At 38.1% G+C, this 27144-nt stretch overlaps 1 protein-coding gene across 1 annotated transcript in view; it reads left to right on the forward strand.

The window, feature by feature from the left end:
- The first annotated feature begins 3807 nt into the window (after positions 1-3807).
- ZDHHC17 (zinc finger DHHC-type palmitoyltransferase 17) overlaps positions 3808-27144 on the forward strand; it is an 88517-nt gene continuing 65180 nt past the window's right edge. The window contains exon 1 of the mRNA XM_047740492.1: positions 3808-4025. Within this exon, the coding sequence (XP_047596448.1) occupies positions 3933-4025 (93 nt within the window). The 5' untranslated portion in view covers positions 3808-3932. The remainder of the gene's footprint in view (positions 4026-27144) is intronic.

Raw genomic sequence — 27144 nt, forward strand, 5'->3', positions numbered from 1 at the left:
CACTTCCTTGTCCCCCACCAAAAGTAACAACAAGGGCATCTAGGTGGGTTCGAAGGTTAAGAGTCTGACTCTTGATCTAAGCTCAGGTCTTTACCTCAGGGTCAAGAGTTCAAGCCCCATATTTGGCTCCATGCTTGATGTGAGGCCTACTTAAAAAACAAAAACAAATAAACAAACAAAAAACCCAAATTCAGTTATACATTCCTTTTAAGGGAGTAGAACTTAGGAAAAAATCAAACAGTTCTTTTAAATCAAGATAGATGTTTCCATCCTGCTGTATTCTTGTAAACATGTAACTCTGTAAATGATTTCAGGGGTTTCAGGCTTTACATACATATTATCTACTGCGTATAATATATATATATAATAAAAATAAACAATATTTTACACAATTTTAGATCATGGTGCAGTTTAGGTGTGTGGTTCTGGATCAGGGTCTCTCATGAGCTTACAGCAGAGATGTCAGCTGGTGTTGCAATCATTGAAGGTCTGACAAGGGCTAGAAGATCTGTTATTAAGGTGGCTCATTCACAAGTCTGCCAAGTCAATGCTGGCTGTTGGCAGGAGGCTTCACTTGCTTGCCATGTGGACCTCTCCGTAGGGGCTGCATGAGTGTCTTCATGACGTGGCAGCTAGCTCCCCCAGGATAAAATCCAAGAGAAAATAAGACAGAATCCACAATGCCTTTTATGATCCAGCTTCCAAAGTCACACAATTTTTCTGTAATATCTTACTGGTTATGCTTATCAGCCCTATTCAGTGTGGATGGCACTACCCTAAAGTGTGAATACCAGGAGATGAGAACAGTTGGCTTAGCAGTTGACTATCACACGTCAAATTCCACATGTTTCCTTTAATTCTCCAGCTTAATTTTATTTATATCAGTGATTCCTACAGAAGATGAGTGCAAAAATAGTTTTCATTTCATTTAAAATAGAATTATAGAATATTGCTATATGTGCTTGCTTTTCTGTGTTAAAATAGCAATACTCTGCCTCATCCCAGTTTTAAGTATGTAGTATCTTATCTAATTCTAGAGTCCACAATTCTAATGAGATACAGACATTTATGAAATGGCTTATAGGAAAATCTTACACTCAATGGATCTCATTAGAATTCAAAGGACTGTAACTATGGAACTGCATTTATCTAAGTAAAATAATCTGGTATCTTAAAAATCATCTCTTTGTTGTGGTTACTAATTCTAGCATTTCACAGAATAAGTGTTTAATAAAGTATTCATTCACTGAGGATAATTACAACAGAAAACGTGTGGGGTAGAACTAAGAACAGTAGAGGGGGAAGAGTTAGGAGGCTTCTAGACATGATTCTGCTACTTTCTAGTTTTATCACTTCAAGTAGGTTTCTTAAATTCCCCAATTATCATTTCCCTATTTGTGAAATTAATGTTAGAGTTTGACTAGAATTGGATGACCTGTAATGATGTCTTTAGTTCTAGCAGTCTCTGACGTTCCATGAAGCTACATCTATATAATAATTCCCCATTCCTCTCTATCTGTGTGCTTCCAAATCCATTTCATAATGCTTCTCAACAAGGTCTACTTTCTCTTCGTATTTTATTCTTTCAGCAATTATTCTGCATACCTTCATAATTCTATGCTATTCTTCTGCCAACTTATTCACTGACATGTCTAATTTCTTGGCTGTCCTTCACAGTACCCTGAATATACTGTCTCAAATCTGCATGTAGATGAGAACTCTGCAATTACCAAGATGGACCGTGATTATATCTATAGGGTTCATTTCGCTACATACTGAACCTCACCCAAGCCTCACCTTCAACATACTTTCCCAAGAATAGCTGCTCTTACTCCTAATTTATTTCTTTCTTAATTTAATAACTATTGTTTTCAGTCATACAGCAGTACTCTCTGGGATGGCTAAACATTTCCATTTTGTGAAAACTCATATACCCCAATGTTCCTAATATAGGGGCACCCATGAAACATTCTTTGCTGTCATCTATACTTGCCTCTATGTCACTTCCCCACAATTCAGTATTTTCTTTATCCCACCTCCCAATTGTTTTTTTTTTTCTTTACTCTCATCTTCTATTTCCAGTAAATGCATGATATAGGGTAAGGAGGAACAAGATGAAAATTGATTATTGAGGTGAAAATTACTTCCGTCCATGATAAAATGCATCTAAAAGCAGTCTGGAGCTCCAAAGGTAGAACCCTCATTCTGTCTAGTTCTGCATGCTGGGTGAAAGAGTCAAACCATAATTCTCCCTCTGGGCTAGGACCAAAAGAATTAAAATCAGCTCAGACTGAAATGAGAAAAAGCAGCAGTGTCAGAGGACAGAGACAGATATGCCAGCTGCAAAGTTAACAGAGAACCTTGCTCTTCCCATGGCCATGCAGCAACTGTAAAAAGCTGTATCCACCTCTCTGAGGGATACTGCTCTCTTATAAATGACGCCAAGGCTATTTATTAGCTATGCAGCTATGTAATAGCTATTCTTTAGCTAATATCTGGCTCTTTAATAGCTAATATCTAGCTATTACTAGCTATTTAACTATTTTTATTTATTACTGGGTGCACCCAATTAGTGAACAGTCCTCTCCTCATGAGAGCATCCAATCCCCAATTAATCCCCGCTTTTCCTAGTTCCACCTCACAAACAGCGTCCAATCCGGAACTGGTATTCCTTCTCCCTAGACCGTCCTGACTCCCTTTGGCGGGAACCTAAACCTTACAAAAGACACTTCATCCTCCCGTTTCCCGTGGTCTCCATGCTTCCTCTGGGGTGCCCTTCCTCCTGATTTACACATAAATCTGACCTTATCAGATGGCAGGCTTCTTCCCAGTGGTCTTGGCTGCTTTTGCTTTAACAGGAAACAGGTTAGGATCACGATCTTTAACAGTCATGTTTCGTGATGTCTGCTAAATCTTCCTCTGAGCAGTTTAGATTTATAGTTTTTAATAGCTAAAACCAGAGATACATGTTTTCTATACTTTTTCCACCAGCACGTTCCTATGAAGGAATCCCCCCACCCCGGCCCATTATAAAACCCCAATATCCATTTAAAAATGGCTTTAGTCATTTTATCGGGGTCGAATTTCAGCGAATTCAGTTTAAATGACAGGTTCTGCATTTCTGAGTTACATTAAAATGTAGCAGACAGGGGTGTGTGGGCTTTGCGGGTGTACATTTTTTACGTAATTACTGTTAATTCAAGACCAACGAAGGCAGGTTGGGTCATTTAAAAAAGGCTTCTCTAGGAGGAAGCCCCAAGCTGCACCCGTTTTTCCCGGCACCTCCGGGAGGCATAAATTGCGGGATGACCTTTTTGAGTGTGGAGGAAGGGAGCGCGTCTATCGTCTTCAAGAGCGACGAACGTCTTGCTTCAAGTCTAACACCCCGAAGTCTTGTACCTGGAGCCGGGTAAAGATTCCGCCCCGGGTCTCTGGGAAGGAGTCCCGAGGGTCTCAGAGCCGGTCCAGGTGCTCGTGGGCGTGCGCCGCCTCGGGAACACTGGGCCTCCAGTCCTCTGCGGCGCGGCGCCTCAGTTCCATCTTGCTCCCACGGGGCCGCCAGGTTTCCCACTTACTGAGTCGCCCCTTGGCCACCTCCCTCGAGCGGACAGTGGCGCACATCTGCCTCGTGCCCGGTGCCCGCCCCCGAGGCCGCGCTGCCCACGCCTAGAGCCTTCCGCCCGTCTGGCCCGGCGCAGTGCACCAGAGCGCGCTCGGGAGCGGGGGCCGGCCCGGTTCGCGCGCAGGCGCGCACGCGCGCAAGGACCCCCCCCGCCCTCAGAGGCGGGGGTGGGGGCCAAGGGGGGCGGCACGGGGGGAGGAGAAGGAGGCGGAGGCGGCGGCCGCATCGCCTCCGGCGGGGCTGGAGCTCGCCCTCGCGCGTGCCCTCCGCCGCGCCCGAGCCCCGCGAGGGTGAAACGCTTTCTCCCGGCATGCAGCGGGAGGAGGGATTTAATACCAAGATGGCGGACGGCCCGGATGAGTACGATACCGAAGCCGGCTGCGTGCCCCTTCTCCATCCAGAGGTGAGGAACCGTACCGAGCGCATTCTTCGCCCTTCGGGCCCCGACCTTTCCGCCCCCCCGGACTTGCGGAGGGCTGGGGCCTAACCGTGTGGGGGTAGTGGAACGTGCCGAAGTTGGGGAGGGCGGGGAGGCAAATCCAGGCCCGAGCGCCGCTGCGAGCGGATAACGGGGTGGAGATAGCGGGGCGGGCCTGGTCGGGGCGGGCTTTGGGACGCAGTCCCTGGCTGTGCCTGGAGGACAGAGGTGGAGATGTTGTTGGTTCTGCTCCGTCGCCACGCTGCTCGTGAGTGCACCGGCGACGGGGGCCTGGTGCTCGATTGGATCCGCAACTTACGCCCCTAGTCGGGCTCCAGGCTTCTCGGGGGCGAGGAGGGAGCGCGTCTGGTTTTATTTCTTCTCTTTGGCTTGGTTAGGGTGAGTGACAGTATCTGTTCCTCCCATGTAGCTCATCACTGTGGGGGAGAACACAGTTTTTGGGTAAAAGTGGTGTCCTTCCAGGTTATGCCATAGGCAGCACCTCGGGCACCTTGTGTCGGGTGTCCTTATTTGAGCGTTTGTCCTTAAGCGATTAAAGAGAGAGGTCAGAACTTTTGGGAGTAGACCCACGCTTACACTAGCTTGTCAAAGTACCGTTTGTGTTTGTTTTGTTTGTTTTTTGGAGCCAGGGGAGGACAGTGCAACACGTTTCCCATCACAACATGAGTATCTTCCCATGTAAGTAAACAGTGCCCTGCTCCAGGATCAGTCACATTCTGTACTTGTTTACCTCTTAGTTTATAGCTGAGCTAGTGCTTGTTCAGTACTGGAGGTAATTTGTGATGCATTCCAGTTTCTAATGATCCACGGTTAGGTGCGGATCAGGCAGCGGCAAAGCTTCCTGAAAAACTCCTGTAGTTTTTTTGAGGTTAAGGGAAGAAGACAATCTTTGTGTTGTAGTGGGGGGGGGAACAAACATGGAAGTATCTACCTGGTTACTTTGCAGTAGAATGATTCTACTTATTTCTGAAATTTGGGTTAAAGCGTTGTTTTTATTGTTTAGTAAAATGTAAATAAGGACACACACTTAAACATGCTATGTATTAATAATCAACCACTCTCTTATTCATCACTTTGATTTACCAGAAACAGATGGAACGTTTCCTTAGGAATATGCTTGAGCCACTCTCAATAGTAAAAGCTCCTCTGGATTTCTGAGAAACAGAGCTGTACAGTAAAACTAAATATTTTTGTGACCAAGGTAGTACCATATTTAGAACTGTCATTGGACACATCCTTCTTTTAGTTCACACTTAGGCCTTAAAAAATATGCCAGGAAACAAAGTTTTCAGATGATTAAAAAATGTTTCTAGGGAATATTTCTATTCATCTATTTGTGTGACAGTTTCAAATACTTAAATGTTGATTTTATATATTTTAACATACTGTTCGTTTAATAAACGTTTGCTTTGTGAACTAGTACATTGTTTGGTACTTTAGGAATAATTTTAACTAACAAATCCAGAGAGATACTGCTTGCAGTAATGAAATGGCCTGTAGGCTTGAAATTTAGAGACCAGTCTTCAGGTTGCCATTTAAAAGAATATTATTAGAAAATCAGCTTATCATTGAAAAAGGAAGTTGATAAAGGTGATATCTGCCATTCTTTTTCACCTAGCAAACACAATGTCTGATTAGTTTAGATGTTTTGAATCTTAAGCTTAGAATTATAAGAGCTAAGGTCTTCTGCATTTTTTCTGTGGTTAATGTTGCATGCAGACCTAGTATAGATATGGTAAAGTTCTGCTTCCTTGCATTATGTTCTTAGGCAAGCTACTTCTCTACTTTTGGCTTCATCATTTATAATAATGGTATGAAATGATAATTGATAGGTTATTGTGAGGATTGTGATGATGTATTCTTTTTTTGTTGTTATAATAAGCAGTGTTTTCAGTCTCCCTTGGAAAGAAACCCATTCTCTGCCTTGGTGAGCAAATAAAATAATAATACTTTTAACTCTTTTTAGGAGAGAACATAGACTTTTGGTCAGACAGACTTAGGTTCCAATTCGGTAATTTGTTGTAATTAGCTAAGGGACCTGAGACAAGTACTTAATCTTTTAAAGCCCAAATTTGTTTATCAGAAATGGAGATGTGGCCTAGTTCAGTTAGCTGTAAGGGATTAGGTGAGACTATGTTAAGGATTAAGAACTGGCCCATTATAGATGCTCAGTTAATGTTATTTCTTTTTCCTCTACCAGAAGAAGGAGGGAGATACCCACATGTATTTTGGTTTTGGTAAATGATTTAGAGATTTGTGTGGGTTTTATTTTATGGAATGGAATCTTGTAGGAGCAAGTTTTATTTTATTTATCTTCATACTTAACACTGGGTCACAAAAATAGTTTCTCGGGGCACCTGGGTGGCTCAGTGGGTTAAGCCGCTGCCTTCGGCTCAGGTCATGATCCCAGGTCCTGGGTTCGAGCCCCACATCGGGCTTTCTGCTCAGCGGGGAGCCTGCTTCCTCCTCTCTCTCTGCCTGCCTCTCTGCCTACTTGTGATTTCTCTCTGTCAAATAAATAAATAAAATCTTAAAAAAAAAAAAAATAGTTTCTCACTTAATATTTTTTGAACAGATGAATTATTTGTAAGAAATTAGCCACTCCTTAAATCTTCTGTTAGTATGCAAACTGGTCACTGTTAAACCCTTTCTCGGGGGATTATGTAAGTAGATGAACAGTGAAACCTTCTTTTTAGAGGTATTTACAGTGAGAGACCCTTACTTTTTAATTAATTAAATGACCCATCCATTAAGTCAGTGTTTTAAACATTTCTTTATTTTGTTTAGGTTAGGTACTTTGCTGGACTCTTGAGACTTTGGGATTTTTGTGCTAAATACAACAAGAGGTAATAAAGGATAGTGGTTAAGAGCCACTGGTGACAAACAGAATCTAGGTTTTGCCACTTGTTGTTATCATGGTCGATTTACATTTGTGAAATTGGGTTAATACCTCTTAGAGTGTTTACTGGGAGATTAAGTAAAAAAATAATGTTTATAAATGTTTATATAATGTTTATAAAGCACTCATCCCAGACCAAGGCACATAGGCTGCCAAGCAAATCTGACTTTCTGAAAGCCCTCGCGTGTAGTGAATACTGGTGCTATTGTTTTCTGATGAAGTGGGTGATTATTCATTTTATCATAGTGGAAAAATTAGAGGCTCTTTGGAAAAAGATGAGTTGATTATCATGGGATTAGGGTGTTGATTCTAGCTCTGTGACTTTAGGCTATTGGACATTTAAGTAGTTTTAGTTTCTTTGCTTTTGATATAGGCTAGAGACACCTGAGTGGCTCAGTCATTAACGTCTGACTCTTATCTCTGCTCAGGTCCTGATCTCAGATAAAAAGATAAAGAGGCTCGACTAGATCTTGCTTAAGATTTCTTTAAACTCTAGTGTTGTGATTGTTGTGATTTTTCAGAATCCGTAGGTTTGAGTATCTATCTGCTACATGCATAGCACTGTGCTAGGTTATATGGGTGAAAATAAAATAGCTAGGATAGCTTCTGCTCTCCAGAAGTTAATGATGTAGTTGGGAATACATAGACATGTGAAATACTTAATAGAAGCCAAATAAGTGCTGAATTGGTTAGTGTAGCCTATAAGCGGTATCAGATTTCTGTCACCTCAGATGGTTAGAAGAATGACTTCGGCAAGGAGATAGAGACCATATGTTGGTGTACAATCCAGCTAACTTGCTATCACCAATCTTCCGTTTCATCTACTAGTATAGTCTCAGTAAGCTTTCCTAGCTCTTTCATAGAATGAGGCTGCAGTACCTCCTTTTGCCAGAGTATTATTATAGGGGCTCTCTGTTTCAGCAAGATCTGACACAAAGCTTTGAACTGGATTGCCTAGATTATCTAGGGTTTTCATCTCTTGTTTGCTTCCTTTTTTTTTCTCAATTTCAAAACTTCTGTTACTGCCTTTTCTCTAGTTTCTCTCTTTTTTAAAATGGCAACTTTTTTTTGCTTCACATTAATTTTGTTTATATTCATGTCTCATTTTTTTCTTTGTTTAAAACGGTAAGCCAATGTATTACTACTTCTCTTACCATCAGATTTTATAAAATCTCTTTTTTGAAGTTTTTCTTTAGTTAAAATGATTTTGCCTTTTCCCATTACTATTTTTTGTCCTATCATGTAGTTAGGGATATACATATGTACACAAAATAAATCATTTGCTTTTGCTTTCAGAAAGTAGATAGAAAATTCTTTTGAAAATTTTTTTCTTCTTCTGATAAGATTACTGGCATACTCTTTCCCTTTAAAGCATATCTTTCTGAAAGTCTTTAGAATCTGATGCCTTTTTTTTATTCAGGAAGAATGCTATAGGTCATGTAGTTGTAATTTAGGTTTAAAAATACTGTACCTTAAGCATAGTAACCACTGAATCAATAGATATAAAATGAAAGTGCAACTAATTAGTGACCTCATAGATTGTGGCAAAGCCAAAGTTGAAAACTATTGACCTGTAAACCAAAAAATTATATTTGGCTGTGAGAAATGCCATTTTACAGTTTTGACTTCTTTGTTTTATTTTGCCTATTATTTTGATTTAGTTTGAGAGAATCACCCCAAAAGTATTTATTAAGAATGGACTGTGGAGTAGATAGATGTAAGAAGATATAGATTAAAAGTGTGGCTGCTTGAGTTTAAATCCTAGTATTGCCACTTATGAGCTGTGTGACCCTGGGCAAGTTACTGAACTGTGTCCTAATTTTCTGGACTAAAATTGGAGTATAATAGCACCTACATCATGAAGTTGTTGTCAAGATTGAGATAATATATATAAAGTTGAGTCTGGCGCTTAATAACACAATACATGTTAATATTAGTGTTGTGGCAAGAAGTAAGTAACTCTCAAGCAGTAGTAGTATACACATACTGGATATGGACAACTAAATAGCTAAGATATTTAAAACTGGGGATTGAGGAGAGGTTGGGCAGATGACTTTATTATAAGCTTTTTAACAGACTATTTAATTTTCTTAAAAACGTGTGCTTTGATATGAGGAGAGTTTATGGAACATCTAAGTATGATCTTGATGCTTTGATAGGCCACAAAGTAATGGGGAATATAAAATAAGGCATTGCAAAATAAAAGATTAACTGTAGGCCTTCAGATCCCTCACAATACACAAAAGTGATCTTGTTAAAATTTTATTAAAAATTAAAAACTCGGGCGCCTGAGTGGCTCAGTGGGTTAAGCCTCTGCCTTCGGCTCGGGTCATGATCTCAGGGTCCTGGGATTGAGCCCCACGTCGGGCTCTCTGCTCAGCAGGGAGCCTGTTTCCTCCTTTCTCTCTCTCTGCCTGCCTCTCTGCCTACTTGTGATCTCTGTCAAATAAATAAATAAAATATTAAAAAAAAAATTAAAAACTCATGGCAAACCTCTTTTCCTTTAGAGAGTATCCTAAGGTTATGTTAGGGTAGTTAGGATTAGTTAGTTAAGGCAGCTTGATGCAATGTGCTCTTTAACAGAACCTCTTAAAAAGCATTTCAGTATCAGGGTTATGTGAAATGCTCTTTCATAGGGTCATCTAACTCTAGGATTATTATTTTTTTTTTTAAAGGATTTTTATTTTATTTATTTGACAGAGATCACAAGCAGGCAGAGAGGCAGGCAGAGAGAGAGGGGGAAGCAGGCTCCCCACCGAGTAGAGAGCCCGATGAGGGGCTCAATCCTAGGACCCTGGGATCATGACCTGAGCCAAAGGCAGAGGCTTTAACCCACTGAGCCACCCAGGCGCCCCTAAACTCTAGTATTATTTTATAAATTAGGTTCTAGTACAGGTAGGTAATTTAAAAATAAAATACCAAATACTCTAAACTTTGGAGTTTGAAAAATTGATTCAAGGTGATACTGTATTTATAAAATATGCAAATAAGGTTCTCATCCAGTATAATAATTTTCCAGTGGTAGAATAATATATTCTATTAAAATTGGAGCACTGGGTGTGGTGCATAAACAATGAATTCTGGAACACTGAAAAGAAATTAAAAAAATAAAATAAAATAGAAAAGAATACCCTTAAAATAGAACTACACAGGCAGCTAATTTGAAACTGTAATGAAACTTTAGCTTTCTGTAAAGGAGATGTTGCAAAGAACTTAATTTCCTGAGTTATAAAGGGATATTATTTTTTGCTTTTGTTTTAATCATTGGTGAAAATTTGTCATATGATTATTGCATTTTCTAGGATTAATAAACGCTAAATATGATAGAATCTTTGATAAGTCACAATATTATAATGTCTTAAGCTTGTCTTTCTGATTATCAGTGATGATTATTGAGGAGATGCAGATGAGGAGGCTAAAGGTATCTGAAGCGTAGGGTTTTTGGGGTTTTTTTTGGACATATATATTAAATTGCTTATATTTTAAAACAGTTATTTAATACAGGAAAAATCAAGTCAAAAAAAGTAACTGCTGATTGAGATGTTACCGTACTATATACCCTTGTCAAATTTTCTTTAAAGATTGTATTTGGTTGAGAGTGCGTTCATGAAGGGGGCAGGAGGAGAGGCAAAAAGGAAGACGGAAAAGCAGACTCCCTGCTGAGCAGGGAGCCCAGTGCAGGAGGCTCCATCCCAGGACCCTGAGATCATGACCTGAGCTGAAGGCAGATGCTTAACTGACTAAGCCACCCAGGTACCCCTCCCCTTGTCAGTTTTTTAAAAAATAAATTTCTGTATTACCAACATTTGTTAACTTATGAAGGATTTAATGAGGGATGAGCAAAACTACCCCTATTTTCACGAAAAAAAAAAAAAAAAAAAAACCACTTCCATAAGCTGAAGAGAGAGGTTGCTTTAGTGTTAGAATCCTTGAGTTGCAAACTCTTTTGAAATGTACTTGGGCAAAAAAGGGAAGTTACTGATTTACATAACCCTAACTTAGGATAGCAGGGATGCATTTGGATTCAAGGATACCTGGAACTTGGCCAAGAATGTCACCAAGACTCTGTTTTCTATCTGTTCTCATCTCTGGATTTTAGCTCTATTTTCTCCTAATGTAGAGCAGCTTCTTTCTTCTCTATAGTGGCAACATGGATGCTGAATTTTTAAAATTTTATTTATTTTATTTTTTTTTATTTCGAGCCATATCTCAAATTTTAACTAACCATTAGAGAAGGACTTCCTATCTTCCCTTATACCACAGTGGAAAGTGGCAGTAAGTTTTCCTGATTCTTATGACCATGAAATAGGGCCTGTAATTTGCTCAGATCTCTTGGTTGGATTTGAGGGGAAAACAGTTTCCTTAAAGAAGGAATGCTAGCAGGCAAAATAATTTCTGTCCTCTATCTTCTTAATTGAAAGAAGAGTTTATTTGCTTTGTTTCCAGTCATCTAGTTTTTTACATGCTTTAAGAGATGCTATAATTACATTGAACTTATTCTTTTTTTTTTTTTCAAATTTTATTTTTTATAAACATATATTTTTATCCCCAGGGGTACAGATCTGTGAATCGCCAGGTTTACATACTTCACAGCACTCACCATAGCACATACCCTCCCCAATGTCCATAATCCCACCCCCCCTCCCAACCCCCTCCCCCATCAATCCTCAGTTTGTTTTGTGAGATTAAGAGTCACTTATGGTTTGTCTCCCTCCCAATTCCATCTTGTTTCATTTACTCTTCTCCTACCCCCTTAACCCCCCATGTTGCATCTCCTCTCCCTCATATCAGGGAGATCATATGATAGTTGTCTTTCTCCGATTGACTTATTTCGCTAAGCATGATACCCTCTAGTTCCATCCATGTCGTCGCAAATGGCAAGATTTCATTTCTTTTGATGGCTGCATAGTATTCCATTGTGTATATATACCACATCTTCTTTATCCATTCGTCTGTAGATGGACATCTAGGTTCTTTCCATAGTTTGGCTATTGGAGACATTGCTGCTATAAATATTCGGGTGCACATGCCCCTTCGGATCACTACGTTTGTATCTTTAGGGTAAATACCCAGCAGTGCAATTGCTGGGTCATAGGGTAGTTTTATTTTCAACATTTTGAGGAACCTCCATGCTGTTTTCCAGAGTGGTTGCACCAGCTTGCATTCCCACCAACAGTGTAGGAGGGTTCCCCTTTCTCCGCATCCTCGCCAGCATCTGTCATTTCCCGACTTGTTAATTTTAGCCATTCTGACTGGTGTGAGGTGATATCTCATGGTCGTTTTGATTTGTATTTCCCTGATGCCGAGTGGTATGGAGCACTTTTTCATGTGTCTGTTGGCCATCTGGATGTCTTCTTTGCAGAAATGTCTGTTTATGTCCTCTGCCCATTTCTTGATTGGATTATTTGCATTGAACTTAGTCTTAATGCCAGATGTTCTAGTTGAGTTACTGAATAGCATTCTGTATGAACAATCTAGACCAGCAGTTGAGAAACTTTCTGTAAAGGCCAGGTAGTAAATATTTTCAAGTTCGTGGGCCATATAATCTCTGTAGCAATTACTTAGCCTTGTGGTAGTTGTATGAGAGCAGCCAAAGACAATATGGAAATGATTGGGTGTGCCATGTTTCTATAAAACTTGATATATAAAATCAGGGATGATTTTGTGAGCCAGATTTGACCTGTGGGATGTATTTGTCAGCCCCTTATTGGGACAATATGTAGAAACTCCAAGAAATTTATATTCAAATGTATGTTTCAGTACATTGAATCCCGCTAGTCGCTGATATTCAGTAACTTTATCAGATGTGGATTTGTGTGGGAGGTGGGTTGTATTTGTGTGTATTAGAATCTTATGGAGAACTTTGTTACAATACACCTATTTCCATGCAAACCTCTTAAAGGTTCTAATTTATATGTGGATTTTTGGTATGTATATTTTGAAAAAGTCCCAGAGGTGATTCTTATAAATTCTCTCATATTTTGTTCTCCATTCATTGATAAAAACTTGATATGTGGGAAAAGTTTTACTACAGGAGGAGGAAAGAAGCTGATTTGACATTTAATGTAGGAGACATTGTACTGTGTGCTTTTCATGTTATCTCTTTGGTTTGATAATAGTAGTAATTGCTAACATTTGTCAAATTATAACTCTAAGCTAGCCACTATCCTGAACTTTTTTGCATATATATTCATTCGTTTACTTCTCACTTTTTTAATACCTATTTTACAAATGAGGAAATGGAGGCATAGAGAGAGTAAGTTCCTTGTTGGTAAGTGCCAGAACTGAATTTGAATCCATGTTTAAACTACTTAAATTCAGTTGCTCCTTTTTTCTAGAGCAGGACAATGTGAAAGTGATAATACAGTCATAGGAGTTGAATGAATATTATTTGCCAGGTGCTGGTTAGCTATGATTGCAAATACCCTCATTTACTTTTTAAAAAATTCTTGAAGTTTTTTTAGTAGGCTCTATTTTTTAGACCAGTTTTGAGTTCACAGCAAAACTAAGCAGAAAGTATAAAGATTTCCTATGTACTTGCTGCCCCAACACCTGCACCACCCTCCCCTGCATTGTTATGAGCCTATATTGAATATCATTATCACCCAGAGTTCATGAGTTATGTTAGGGTTCACCTTGGTATATATTCTTTGAGTTTTGACAAATGTATAATGACATATATCCATTGCTACAGTAGTATATAGAATAGTTTCACTGACCTAAAAATCCTCTGTGCTCAATCTATATTCATCCTTCCTTCCTTTTTAACTCCGGCAACTACTGATCTTTTTACTGTTTCTGTAGTTTTTGCCTTTACCTTAATGTCATGTAATTGGAATCATATACTATATAGCCTTTTCAGATTGGCTTCTTTACTTAGTAGTATGCATTAAAGTTTCCTCCATGTTTTTTTTTAATGACTCAACAGCTCATCTTTTTAATGCTGAATAATGTTTCATTGTATGGGTGTACCATAGTTTAGTTATTCATTTATCCACTGAAAGACATTTTGGTTATTTCAGTGTTCTGCTCATTTTCTTTTTACAGGTCTGCATAGCAGGTATTATTGAACTGTTCATAGGTTAGGAAGCAGAATCAAAGGGGTGAAGCAATTTATTCAGGTTCACATCATTAGTAGTTGGCAGTTTATATTAGAACTTAAACTAACTCTCTGACTCCAAACCCATAATCCTCATATATATCCTGCCATATAATTTAATAGGTCAAAACATAAATTATTTTTGGCTAAACTGAAAAATTCTGTCAGAATTACTGTTCGCTTTTGTTAACGGTTTTGGAGGGGGGGCTCAATTTTGGCAGTTGCTCTTAAGTCTACTTCTCTGAGTAATCATTTGATTTGAAATCCTAAAACTGGATTTTCTTAACACTCTTCTTTTTTGCTTATTCCATTTATTGTTTTTTTCTTCCTCTGCTTATTCTGAATGCATAAGGTAAAATATGTCTTCATTAATAAAATTCCTTGAAAGGAAATGAAATAACCCTAGGTGTGATCAAGGGGAAGGGGTGTGAGGGGCTGGAGATAAGTATTCTTAGTATTAAATCTGTGAAATAGCTGATGAGAGGACAAGTGTTGCTGGCTTGAGGCTAGACACCTGGAGGTGCCTTTTTAAACCTTTTAAAGAGTCCCACTGTTGCTTGTGTTATCATCCTTTGTTGTATGTAAGTATTCACTACTCTCCATTTGTGATTCTGCAACTGTGATCATGAATAGCCTGTATACAATAGAATTTTGTGTTCTGATTGAACATCCATTATGAATATCCAAGATCTTTCAGCTATTTATATAAAAGTTAATTGAGTTGATTTTGTAAGTTTCCATTATTTAAACTTGTTTTTTCCTTATTTGTCTTTTTTTCCCCCTGTGGATAATTGAATATAACCAAATCCAAGAAAATCCACCCTTGGGGGAAAAAACTTAGACAGACTAGAATCTGGAACCATATAACATAGCAGAACAAATAAAAATTTTCTGAACTCTTATCCTAACATTTGATTTGTTCTATATTGTTGAATAGTATATATTAGTTTTTAAGGTACCAGAAATGTAAATTCCAGTATGGATTTTTTGGCTTTCAAAAAAGGTGACAAGGGGGTATAGCTCAGTGGTAGAGCATTTGACTGCAAAAAAGGTGACACGTCAAATATTTTAAGGAGTACAGAAGGCATATAGTAGAAGGTAAAAGTATATAACCGATGCATTTTTTTCTGAATACAGTTTGGATGTGGTGCCATTGTAGCATATAATTATCTTCCTCATTCTTTGTAGTGTCTAGACCTGTCTTGTTTAATGCGGTAGCCACTGCTAGTAACATGTGGCAATTTAAATATAAATTAGTTAAAATGAATATAATAGAAAATTCAGCTTTTCAGTCACACTAGTCAAGTTTCAAGTGTTTATTAGCTACGTGTGCCTAGTGACTACTGTTTTGAGACAGCATAGAAATGTGGAATATATCTGTGATTGCAGAAAGTTCTGTTGGACAACACTGATCTGGACGATTTTTTAAAAAATGTGTATGCCTTTTAAAAATATTTTCTACTGCATAACTCTTTTTGTTAAGACTTACTTGTGATAAGTTGTACAAATTTAACATTTTGAAGTTTATAATTTTTCTTTAAGTTAAACTTCTTGAGATAGTTTAGATTCACATGCAGTTGTAAGAAAAAGTACAAAGAGATCTTGTGTACCCTTTACCCAGGTTCCCCCAGTGGTAACACTTTGCAAAATTATAGTGTAATATCACAACCAGGAAATTGATATTGAATCAGTAAAGATATGGGCCATTTCATTATCACAAAGATCCTTCATATTGCCCTTCTATACCATGCTAATCTGTTATCCATTTCTATAATTTTGTAATTTTAAGAATGTTATTTAAATGGAATCATAGTGGTATGTAACCTTAGGGGATTGACTCTTTTCAGTCAGCATAATTCTCTGGAGATTCATCTGGTTGTGGCAGCCAGTCATTAGTTTTTTTCCTTTTTATTACTGGGTAATATATGGATTTACTACAGTTTGCTTAGCCATTTACCTGTTGAAGGATATCTGGATTGTTTCCAGGTTTTGGTTATTACAAATGAAGGTACTTTAGCCATTTGTGTGCATATTTTTCTGTCAAGTAAAGACAGGTTTTCATGGGGCACCTGGGTGGTGCAGTCAGTTAAGTGTCTGACTCTGGATTTCAGCTCAGGTCGTGATCTCAGGGTCTTGAGATTGAGTCCCAAGTTGGCTTCTGTCCTGGGCATGGAGCCTGCTTAAGATTCTCTCTCTCTACCCTTCTTCCCTGTGCACATGCTTTCTCTCTATATAAAATAATAAATAAATCTTTAAAAAAAAGTTTTATTTCTCTGAGATAAATGCCCACTAGCACAATTACTGGGTTATATGGTAGTTGTATGTCAGTGTTTTCAAGAAACTGTCAAGCTGTTTTCTGGAGTGGCTGTACATTTTACATTTCAGTCAGCAGTGTATGAGTAATCTGATCTCTGCATTTTCATTAGCATTTGGTACTGATACTTTATGATTTTAGTCCATTTGAATAGTAGATGATGAAAAGTCATTGTATTAATTTGAATTTCCTTAATGGCTAATGATTCTATGTTTTCGTGTATTTATTTGCCATCTTTATATCCTCTTGGGTGAAATGTCTCTTTGTATTAGTTTGCTAGAGCATAGAAATACCACACACAAGGTGGCTTAAATAATGGAAATTTATTTTTTCATTGTTCTGAAGGGTGGAGGTCCAAGATCAAAGTATTAGCAGGTTTGGTTTCTTTTGAGGTCCCACTCTTTGGCTTATAGATCGTTGCCCTATTGCTGTGTCCTCACATGTTCTTTTTTCCTGTGCTTACTCTTGGTATCTGTGTCCAGATACCCTTTTCCTTTAATTACACCAGTCAGATTGGTTTGGGGCCCACTCTCATGACATCATTTAAACTTAATTCCCAACTCTCCCTTTAAAGGGCTTAGCTCCAAGTACAGTAGCAATCTGAGGTACTGGCATCCTGACTTCAACAAATGGATTTGGGGGGGACACAGCCCGTAACACACAGCCTGTAACGATGCCTTTGCCACTTTTTTTTTCAATTGAGTCTTTATTTTACTGTTCAGTTCTTTTTTTTTTTTTTAAGATTTTATTTATTTGACAGAGAGCACAAGCATGGGGAGAAGCAGGCTCCCTACTGAGCAGGGAGCCCAATGTGGGGCTCAGTCCCAGGACTCTGGGATCACGACCTGAGCCTAAGGCAGATGCTTAATGACTGAGCCACCCAGGTGCTCCTACTGTTGAGTTTTTAATGTATCCTAAACACTAGTTCATTGTCTTGGCCTGCAGATATTTTCTCCCGGCCTATCAACTTGTTTTTTGGCCTCAATAGGGTCTTTCTCATGGCATAAGTTTAAATAAGTTTAAATGAGGTCCAGATTACACGTTTTTATTTTTCTGGGCTGTTTTTTCCTTTTAATTCTAAGATTGTCTTTCACTAGCCATAGATCTCAAAGATTGTCTTTTTCTTTTTTACAGTTAGAGTTCCATAGGTAACACTGAAGTTCAGGATCAGTTAGTTATTTTTTGCATTAAGTGTGAGAATTAGGTTGAGGTTTTTTGTGTTTGGGGCTTTTTGTGGTCTATAAATGTCTAGCTGCTTCAATACCTTTTGTTGAAGAGCTTATCTTTCCTTCATTGAATTGCTTTTACATCGTTGTCAGAGATCACTTGAGCATATTTGTGTGTGCCTATTTCTGGGTTCTGTGTTGTGCTTCATTGATCTATGTGTCCCTCAGCCAATACTATACCATCTTGATTACTATAGCTATATAATAGGTATTGAAATTGAGTAACTGCTTTCTTTATTCATTTTTTTTTCAAAATTATTTTAGCTACTTTATTTGCCTTCCCATAAATATTTTAAAATAATCTCGTCTATATCTACAAAAAATCTTGCTGGGATTTTGATAGGAATCACTTTCAAAGGAAGTTGCATTAAACTTACATATCAGGGGCGCCTGGGTGGCTCAGTGGGTTAAGCGGCTGCCTTCGGCTCAGGTCATGATCCCAGGTCCTGGGTTCAAGCCCCACATCAGGCTTTCTGCTCAGCAGGGAGCCTGCTTCCTCCTTTCTCTCTGCCTGCCTCTCTGCCTACTTGTGATTTCTCTCTGTCAAATAAATAAATAAAAAAATCTTAAAAAAAAAAACTTACATATCAGTATGGGGAGAAATGACATCTTTACCATATTAAGCTTTCCAATCTATGAATATGATATGTCTGTCTATTTGTTTAGATCTTCTTTGATTTCTTTCACCAATGTTTTATGGTTTTCAGCACAAAAGTACTGTATTTTTGGTTACACTAATTTTTATTCTCTCAGGCTGACTCATGGCATCTCTCCAGTGGTTCTCACACTCCTACATCATTTGTTTTTAGCTTTATCAGATTATACCTACTAATGATCATTTCTCCCATCCTAAAAAAAAAAATCCCAAAATCAAATCATATTTTCTTTGAGGCCACTTACATTCTGTTTTCTGCCCTATTTCTTTGCTTTTCTTTATGGCAAAATGCCCCAGAAGAGTTGCATATATTTGCTGTTCCTGGTTCCTTTTCTTCCCATCTATCCCATAAGGTGGCATATGCCCCACCTTATGAAGGTAAAGCAGCATTTATAGATTGTCAAGTCCAGTGATCAGCATGTGGTCCTTATCCATCAGCATTGATCTAGTTGATTTCTCCTGGATAACTTTTCTTTGCTTCAGGGAAATGGCAGATTAAAACAAGGTGTAATTTGGTACCCATAATATTTCCTCAAAATTAAGTCTGGTAAATCTAACTGTAGTGAAAGGAAAACACACACATTGCTAGTGAGAGTTTAAATTGGTACTACCACCTTAGAAAGCAATTTAATGATAGGAAAGTTGAAGATACTAAAATTTCTTTATCCAGAAGTTCTATTACTAGGTACTTACTCTAGAGAAACTTTTACAGGTGAGACCTGTTTAAGATTGTTCATTGTAGTATGGTTTATAGTAGCAAAAAGTCTCAGTAGGAAAAACGGAGTACCATCTATCAGTTGCATTGAACTACATGTATCAGCACAGAAAAATCTCAGAAACATAATGTTGACTGAAAAGTACTAGATATAAAAGAATAAATAATTTTTGATATATTTGTGTATAATAAAATATTAAGTGGGGCTTTTTGTATCATCTAAGCATTTTTCCTGGAGCTCAAAGTTGAGCACAGTAGCTGAGAAAGGATCCCTACAGGATAAACAGAGATGCTGAACTTGCTGGGAGGTGGCCATCATTTGTCCTGGAGCTCTGTTACCTCCAGCTTATACAGAGTAGAGACTTAAATGAGAGGAAGGGCTCTTTGAAGGGTTATTAATCCAAAAGGGAGTGCTATAGTGTTTATATGGTCCTCTATGGGGGCTGCAGACAATTTCTCTGAAAGACTGGGGGGCTTTTCAGGAGCTAAAATGTGTCTATGGCTGGATGCCTGCTGGGATGCTGTCTTAGTGGAGTGTTAGGGAATTCATGGAAAAATGTGATTTGGGTATTGAAGGCCCGGAGACTGAGAGCTGCTGCTGCTTTCCTGGGGAAGCATAAAGGTAAGGAACATATAAAATAGTCTTGTAGTGGAAGAGCCAGAAGAGAGGGCTTCCTCTGTGTGTGTGTAGTGATCTTAAGAGTGTTTCCTTTGGACCAGGCAGACACTCCAGAGGCTAGTTAGGCTGTAGCCGTTATGAAAGAAACTTGCCAAAAGATAGTTTCCTGCTTGGCAAAAGGTTGTGGTAACCTGTTACAACTGTAGTGGGAAACTAATACTCGATCATATGATACTGTAATTATTTGTTTGCAGAGCATTGGGAACACAGAAAACTGGATTGTTAACTCTGCCTGAGGGAAACAAGGAAGGTGATGGTGACATTTGAGTTGTGAATTGAAGGATTTATAGAAGTTTGCCAGATCTGAGATGAGGTGTGCCTTCTAAGTGGAATAGCTAACATGAGCAGAAGAACCCTGACATACATAATACACAAGACTTCTTGGGATGGCTGTTAGACATAAACATTTAGGATGCTTAGAAGGAAATGGTGGATATTAAAGCTGGAAAAAAATAAGTGGGACCAGTTCATGCAATTTTGCATGCTTACTGAAATGTTGCTGCTTTACCCTGTTTACATGATTACAAGGATTTTAAGCAGGGGAGTGATTGGAACAGCAAGGCAGATAGATCATTTGAGATGATATTGTAGAGAAAAAACAAAGAAGTGATGGATTTGTTTTGAGAAAAGAAGTAGTATAAGACTTGGTAGCTAATTAATTGCAACTGAAATTTTGAGGGCTTGAAAGAGATTTAGTGTGGACATTTTGCTGGTTGGAAATGCCTTTTAGTAAATTATACAGGAAGGTGGAAGAATATATTATGGAGGTGGTGAGGAAAAAGGAATCATTAGATGTTTTAAAATTATATATCTAATCTGTAATTTCCTTGCTCCCTGATTATCTATTGCCTACTGAACTGGATGCCTAATAAGTGCCTTTGTTTATTCTCAATTGAAGATAGGATTTGTGCATTTCTTCTTTTAGGATTTTCAGTGTTTCTTTGACATCCTAGTTGCAATTTGGTAATTAAATTTAAAACTTACTGTACATGTGCACTTTTAAAAAAAGACAAAACTTAGACTGCTTAAAAGGTACTTCCTAAGATTTGCCACAGATGGGACATTTTGTGTCTGCCCTAGCTTTCTGGGGCCAAGTTGGAAATGTGGCCAGAACCTGAGCTTGGCTGCTGGTTAAGAGTTGGCTGTGTGTGTGTGTGAAGGGCAGGAAGCAGAGAAGTGGAGAGAGACTTCCATAAGATTTTCAGGCCAACTAAGAGACATAGTGAAAAAACAGTAGTCAGAATCCTATAGTTGCAGGATAAAATTGAGAGTTAATCTCAAATGAAATATGAAATTGGACATATTTTATAGTGAAGGTTGTGGTGGTCTACTGGGTATTTATATTCAAGTACAATGTTATTCATTCTTTGGAATGAAATTTAAATACTATTTTACTTTATATATGATGTTATATATATTATATATATATATTATTTTAACTTTACATATAATGGAGAAACAATGAAAGCATTGCCTTTTTTTTTTTAAATTTTTTATAAACATATATTTTTATCCCCAGGGGTACAGGTCTGTGAATCGCCAGGTTTACACACTTCACAGCATTCACCATAGCACATACCCTCCCCGAAGGCATTGCCTTTTTAAAATGGAAAAAAAAAGTTAAGGAAATAAGGATTTACTGTCTTCATTTTTTCCCCCAATATTGCATTTGACGTTTTTGCCAATGCCATATGCTGCAGAAGTGAGAGACCACATTTACTTGCATAAGTAAATGTTTGGAGTATTTGTTTGTATTCTTAGACTACTCAAAGAAATAATCAAAAAACAAATTAATATTTTTAACCGGATACAGTATAAATTTGAACATTAGCAGAATACCTGTGTAGTAATTATTACATTAAAGGTCTTGAGATGTGGAGGTTATCCTGGATATTGAGCACCAAAATAGAATGAAAATGCTTTATGTAGTATGGCCTTTGCATACTCTTTACCAAAATGATTCTCAGAGTTGTATTAGTCAGATTAAACTAGGTTTAACTGCAGTAGCCACTCTAAAGTCTTAGTGTCTTAACATATTAGTATGCAGTACACATGCATTGTGGGTTGGATAGTGGCTGCTTTGGGACTTGGACTGATTATCTACTCTCTCGAATATTGCTATTTTCCAAGGGAGAGGGAAAGAGAATGAGGAATTGCATACTGGCTCTTCAAACCTATTCTCAGAAAGCAACATGTCTCTTTTATTCATATTCTATTAGTTTAAAAAAGTCACTTGGACTCACTTACTTACAAGGGGCCATGGTGTACAATCCTATGTGCTATGTGCTTGGGAAGAGAACTGGAAATATTTAAGGGGTAGCACTAATGATTGCAGTAGCATTTAAATGTAAATTCAAGACCAAAAAACCCAAGAAAAAGATAGTATGTGATTATAAAAAGTATAATTTTTGAAATATATTGAGAGGATAAGTAACAGCTCAAGAAATAGTGCTTTAGATCAGTATGAAAAAGGTTTAATATCTAATCTTCTCAATATGTGGAAAATCTGATTCAAATCTATTAAACAAATTTCAGGCCTCAAATAGAATAAAATGGCCAAAAGATAAGAACAGGCAATTCTTGAAAGATGACATAGAATAGGAAAATTTATGTATTTGAGAGAGTGAAAGAGTAGGTGCATGAGTTGGGGAGGGGGTGGCCTGGTGGGGGTGCCTGGAGAAAGTGGGGGGGGGGGACAGAGGCAGAAGGACAGGCAGACTCCCTTCTGAGCAGGAAGCCTTACATGGGGCTCAAGCCTAAGGCAGATGCTTAACCGACTGAGCCACCTAAGCACCCAATATTAAATAATACATCAAGTATTATTTACTTTATTTAAATTAGGTAAGAATTCAATAAAAATAAGAGTATTGCTAGTGAATTTATGAAGAAATGGTTAATCATAAGATGCTGGTGGGATGGTAAGTATAATCCTTTTGTAAAACAATTTACATATTGTATCAAGAACCATAACAATATTCATCCTCTTTAAGAATTCCTTTTAGGAAGTTTACTCCAGTTAAAAAGAAGAAATATTAAATGAGTTAAAGGTAGTATTTTTTTAGTAGTGGGGAAAATCCATCCATTTTTCTGTAATTTCCTTTAAGGACACTAAATACTGTGCCAGGCTCTGTTTGTGCTAGGTACTGGGAGTACACAAATGATTTAAGGTAGTCTTCTTAACTCGTCATAGTTTATGTTCAGTGGTGAGGAGAATGTTAGGTGAAGACAAAGAATGGAATGCCTAAGAAATAACATCTGAGTTTAGTTAGGAAATACAAGAATAACCTAAATTTTCAGTAATTTGGAAATGTTTCAGTATATCAATTTAATTAAATATTTTGCAGTGGTTCAAAGCATTGCTTATAAAAACTACCTATAATGGCATGAAGAATTATAAAATGGAAGAATATAAAATATGAGTATTATGCTTACAGACTACGTGAAGATATGTGAATGAATAAAGATTGTTATAGCAGTGTTGAAAGAAATTTTAAAAATTAGGTTAAATTAGAAAACAATACTTCTTCTAAAAACATGTAACTAGACTAATAGCGAAAAAAAAAATCAGACAAATCCCCAAACTGCAAATCCTAGTAGAGGGTCATTCTGCAAAATACCTGACTACCTCTCCTCAAAACTCTCAAGGTCATTAAAAACAAGGGGATGTCTGAGAAGTTGTTACAGCCAAGAGAAATTTAGGGAGCCATGACAACTTAAATGTAATGTAATGTCATAGATGGGATCCTGGAACAGAGAAGGGATATTATGGGATGCCTGGGTGGCTCAGTCAGTTAAGTGTCTGCCTTCAGCTCAGGTCATGATCTCAGGATCCTGGGATCGAGTCCCACATTGGGCTCCTTGCTCAGCTGGGAGTCTGCTTCTCCCTCAGCCTGCTGTTCCACCTGCTTGTACACTTTCTCCCTTTCTCTCTAGCAAATAAATAAATAAATAAAATCTTAAAAAAATAAAGGGGCACCTGGGTGGCTCAGTGGGTTAAGTCTCTGCCTTTGGCTCAGGTCATGATCCCAGGGTCCTGGGATCGAGTCCCACATTGGGCTCTCTGCTCAGCAGGGGGCCTGCTTTCCTCTCTCTCTCTCTCTCTCTACCTGCCTCTCTGCCTACTTGTGATCTCTCTGTCAAATAAATAAAATCTTAAAAAAAAAAAGAAAAGAAAAAGGATACTATATAAAAACTAAGAGATCAGAGTATAGACTTCAGTTAATAATAATGTATCAATATTAGTCCATTAATTGCAACAAATATGTGGTACTAATGTTGGATGTTAATGCCAGAGGAAGCTGGGTATGCACAATATGAGAACTCTGCATTGTTTTTGTAAATCTTACACTACCCTAAATAAAAATCCTAAAAATAAGGATAGGAGAGGGAGAAAAATATACATATAGGCATTTGTACATCAACTGCCTGTGGAAAGAAAGAAATATATGCCAAATTTATGTTTATTGTTACAAATATTTGTATATGTGTGGATTAATCCTAGAAGGAAATGAAGTGGAAACCAGTTTTTAAAGACGCTGGAAGGTGATGATGAACATTTTCTTAAGTGAAAATTTGTTGGAAGCAAGCAAAATTAATTTGATAGTTTGGATTGAGGCAGTGGTGGTATTACTACAGTATGAGAACCTGTGAGTCAAGTTGGACTCTATTAGAATCTACAATCATGTAGTGTTAGGCAGGGATCCGGAATGTAGCCAGATATGTAATATATGGGACCTGTTGCTTACTGAAAAAAAAAAAAAAAGATTCAAAATCTTTCTGTTTGATTATCAAATCATTTGTCTAATCTTCCTTTAACGTGAGAGCGCCAAAGAAAAGGAAAGCATTCTGGCTTGAATGTAGTGCCATCTGCTGGCAGTGTTAACTAAGTACACTTTTAAAATCATTCCGTAATTTTGTAATGGCTACTGCTTTTCTTTATTTATTGTTCCCTTGGTATTTGTTTTATGCTTATGCTGTTTTTTTTTTTTTTGTTATATGTAATTGATATTCATTAAAAAAATCCTTATGGTATACATAGAATGTAGTGCATCACTATCCCGGGTTTTTTTTTTTTTTTTAAAGATTGCATTTTTTTTAAAGATTTTATTTATTCATTTGACAGACAGAGATCACAAGTAGACAGAGAAGCAGGCAGAGAGAGATGAGGAAGCAGGCTCCCTGCTGAGCAGAGAGCCTGATGTGGGGCTCGATCCCAGGACCCTGGGATCATGACCTGAGCCAAAGGCCTTAACCCACTGAGCCACCCAGGTGCCCCACTATCCCGGGTTTTAAGAAGTTCCCATATTTGGCTTGACAGTTTTAGCTGGGAACTAAAAATAAGTCAAGTATGCATAGATCTTTTTTTTTTTTTAAAGATTTTATTTATTTATTTGACAGAGAGAAATCACAAGCAGGCAGAGAGGCAGGCAGAGAGAGAGGAGGAAGCAGGCTCCCCGCTGAGCAGAAAGCCCAATGCGGGGCTCGAACCCAGGACCTGGGATCATGACTTGAGCCGAAGGCAGCGGCTTAACCCACTGAGCCACCCAGGCGCCCCTGCATAGATCTTTTTTCCTTTCCTTTCTAATTCTTGTCAGTAACCCTTTATGGTGTTTTAATTTTATCTTATACATTTAGTGGAATTAAATTTGAGTGACTCTAAATTATATAAGTACATTTAGCTTCTTGATTCAGAGTCTGCCTTATAAGAGTGATACCTGACAGCAGACATTTACCCAGTGCAAATCATAAGCATATAGTTAATCCCTGCTGGCTTACTAATCCACTGTGTATGTGTTAGGTAACACGTGCCTTGTAGGTAACATGTTTGTACCCAAGAATGTTGTTAAATTGATCTATCTTTTTGGTGAGAGGGTTTGGGAATGCATTTATTTAATTAACTTCAAATTATGGTGTCTTTTTCATCCCTTTTGTGCGTGTGCTCTCTCCCTCTCTCTGGCAATTATATTTTGCCCCCTTTGAATTATCTTTATATCCTTTGCCCATTTTGTCGAATGTGATGTTATTCATGCTTTTCTCAGAGGTTTGTTTTGCTTACCTTAAGACTATTATTGCCGGTATTCTTATATTAAAGTCTTTGATCTGGCTGGAAGTTACCTGATTATGAGGAGTGAGGTGGGAATGGGTAGGCTGGAGTCTGGTCCTGCCAGGGGATAGTCACATCTCCAGGAAGCCTGGGAAATTGACCTGCAATTTACCTTGTTCTAAAGTAATCATTGAAGAAAATCCCAGAGACTTTTGAACAAGTTACTTAGACTTGGTATATGGCCAGTTTCCAGAACAGTCAGGAGAGTCCACGAGGGGCATACACTCCCCAAGAACAGGAAGAGGCACCCTTCCCTCATGGGGAGAACCCTATCCTTCTCTCATATAGGCATCTGTATGTTCTTACGGGAATGTGGCTGACCTGGGAAGCCTCCATTCATGCTGCTCTGAATTTTGTTTTGTGTGGCCCTGTTATTTTCAAACACATTTCAGTATCATCTGGCATTAAGGAAGCTGTATCTTTGGCTATATTTGTTAGCGTCTTTCCTTCAAGCATATCAGCCTTTATGTTGGACATTGTTAATTTTTTTTTTAATCCCAAATGGCTAACCAGTTGTCTATTTATACCATTTATTGAATAATACATCTTTCCTTCCTGATTCTAATTCTTATTCTTCAAGCCGTATTCCATTGCCCTGTTTTTGCATGTGTTTCCTTCCTAATATATTGTAGTCAGTGGTGGGGCAAATCTCTTACCTTTTTTTCTGACTATTCCTGAATTTACTCTTCTTGCACATTTATTCTTTCAGAAATACTCTACCATTGAATCAACTCTTAGAAAACCTTTTCTGCTAGAGCACTTATAAAACATCCGCATTAATAAACATAATAAGCACTGGGCCATAGAGGATTCTTTGGACAATGCTGCTTCCTTCTTTTTTTAAAATAAAAATAAATGTGAACTAAAGATTTAAATAGATCTAACATTCTAAAAAAAAGTTAACTAGATTGCACATGGACACTTGGTAACTAGTTGATTGGTTGTATTCCACTGGGGCGTGTGAAAAAACATGTATTATGGCATCTATCATCTTGATATACCTGTCAGCATTTGCCTGTACCTGATGTATAAGTTCTGTCTTGTTAATTTCTCTTTGCAGCAGTGTGCAGCTGCTCAGCTTAACCCATCTCTTCTCATTTGTGTCTACTACTTTAGCATTACATTTTGTAGATGCATTCTTCTTCTTTTAATTCTCTTCAACAACCACCTGCACTGTAAAAACCTGTGGCTGTTGGGGTGCCTTTGTGGCTCAGTCCATTGAGTATCTGACTCTTGATCTCAGCTAAGGTCTTGATCTCAGGGTGGTAATCGAGTGCTGTGTTGGGCTCCATGCTGGGTGTGGAGCCTACTTTAAAAACAAAACAAGGGGTGCCTGGGTGGCTCAGTCATTTAAGCACCTGTGTTTAGCTCAGGTTCTGATCTCTGAGATTGA

This window comes from Lutra lutra, chromosome 8, assembly GCF_902655055.1.
Source record: "Lutra lutra chromosome 8, mLutLut1.2, whole genome shotgun sequence".
NCBI lineage: Eukaryota > Metazoa > Chordata > Mammalia > Carnivora > Mustelidae > Lutra > Lutra lutra.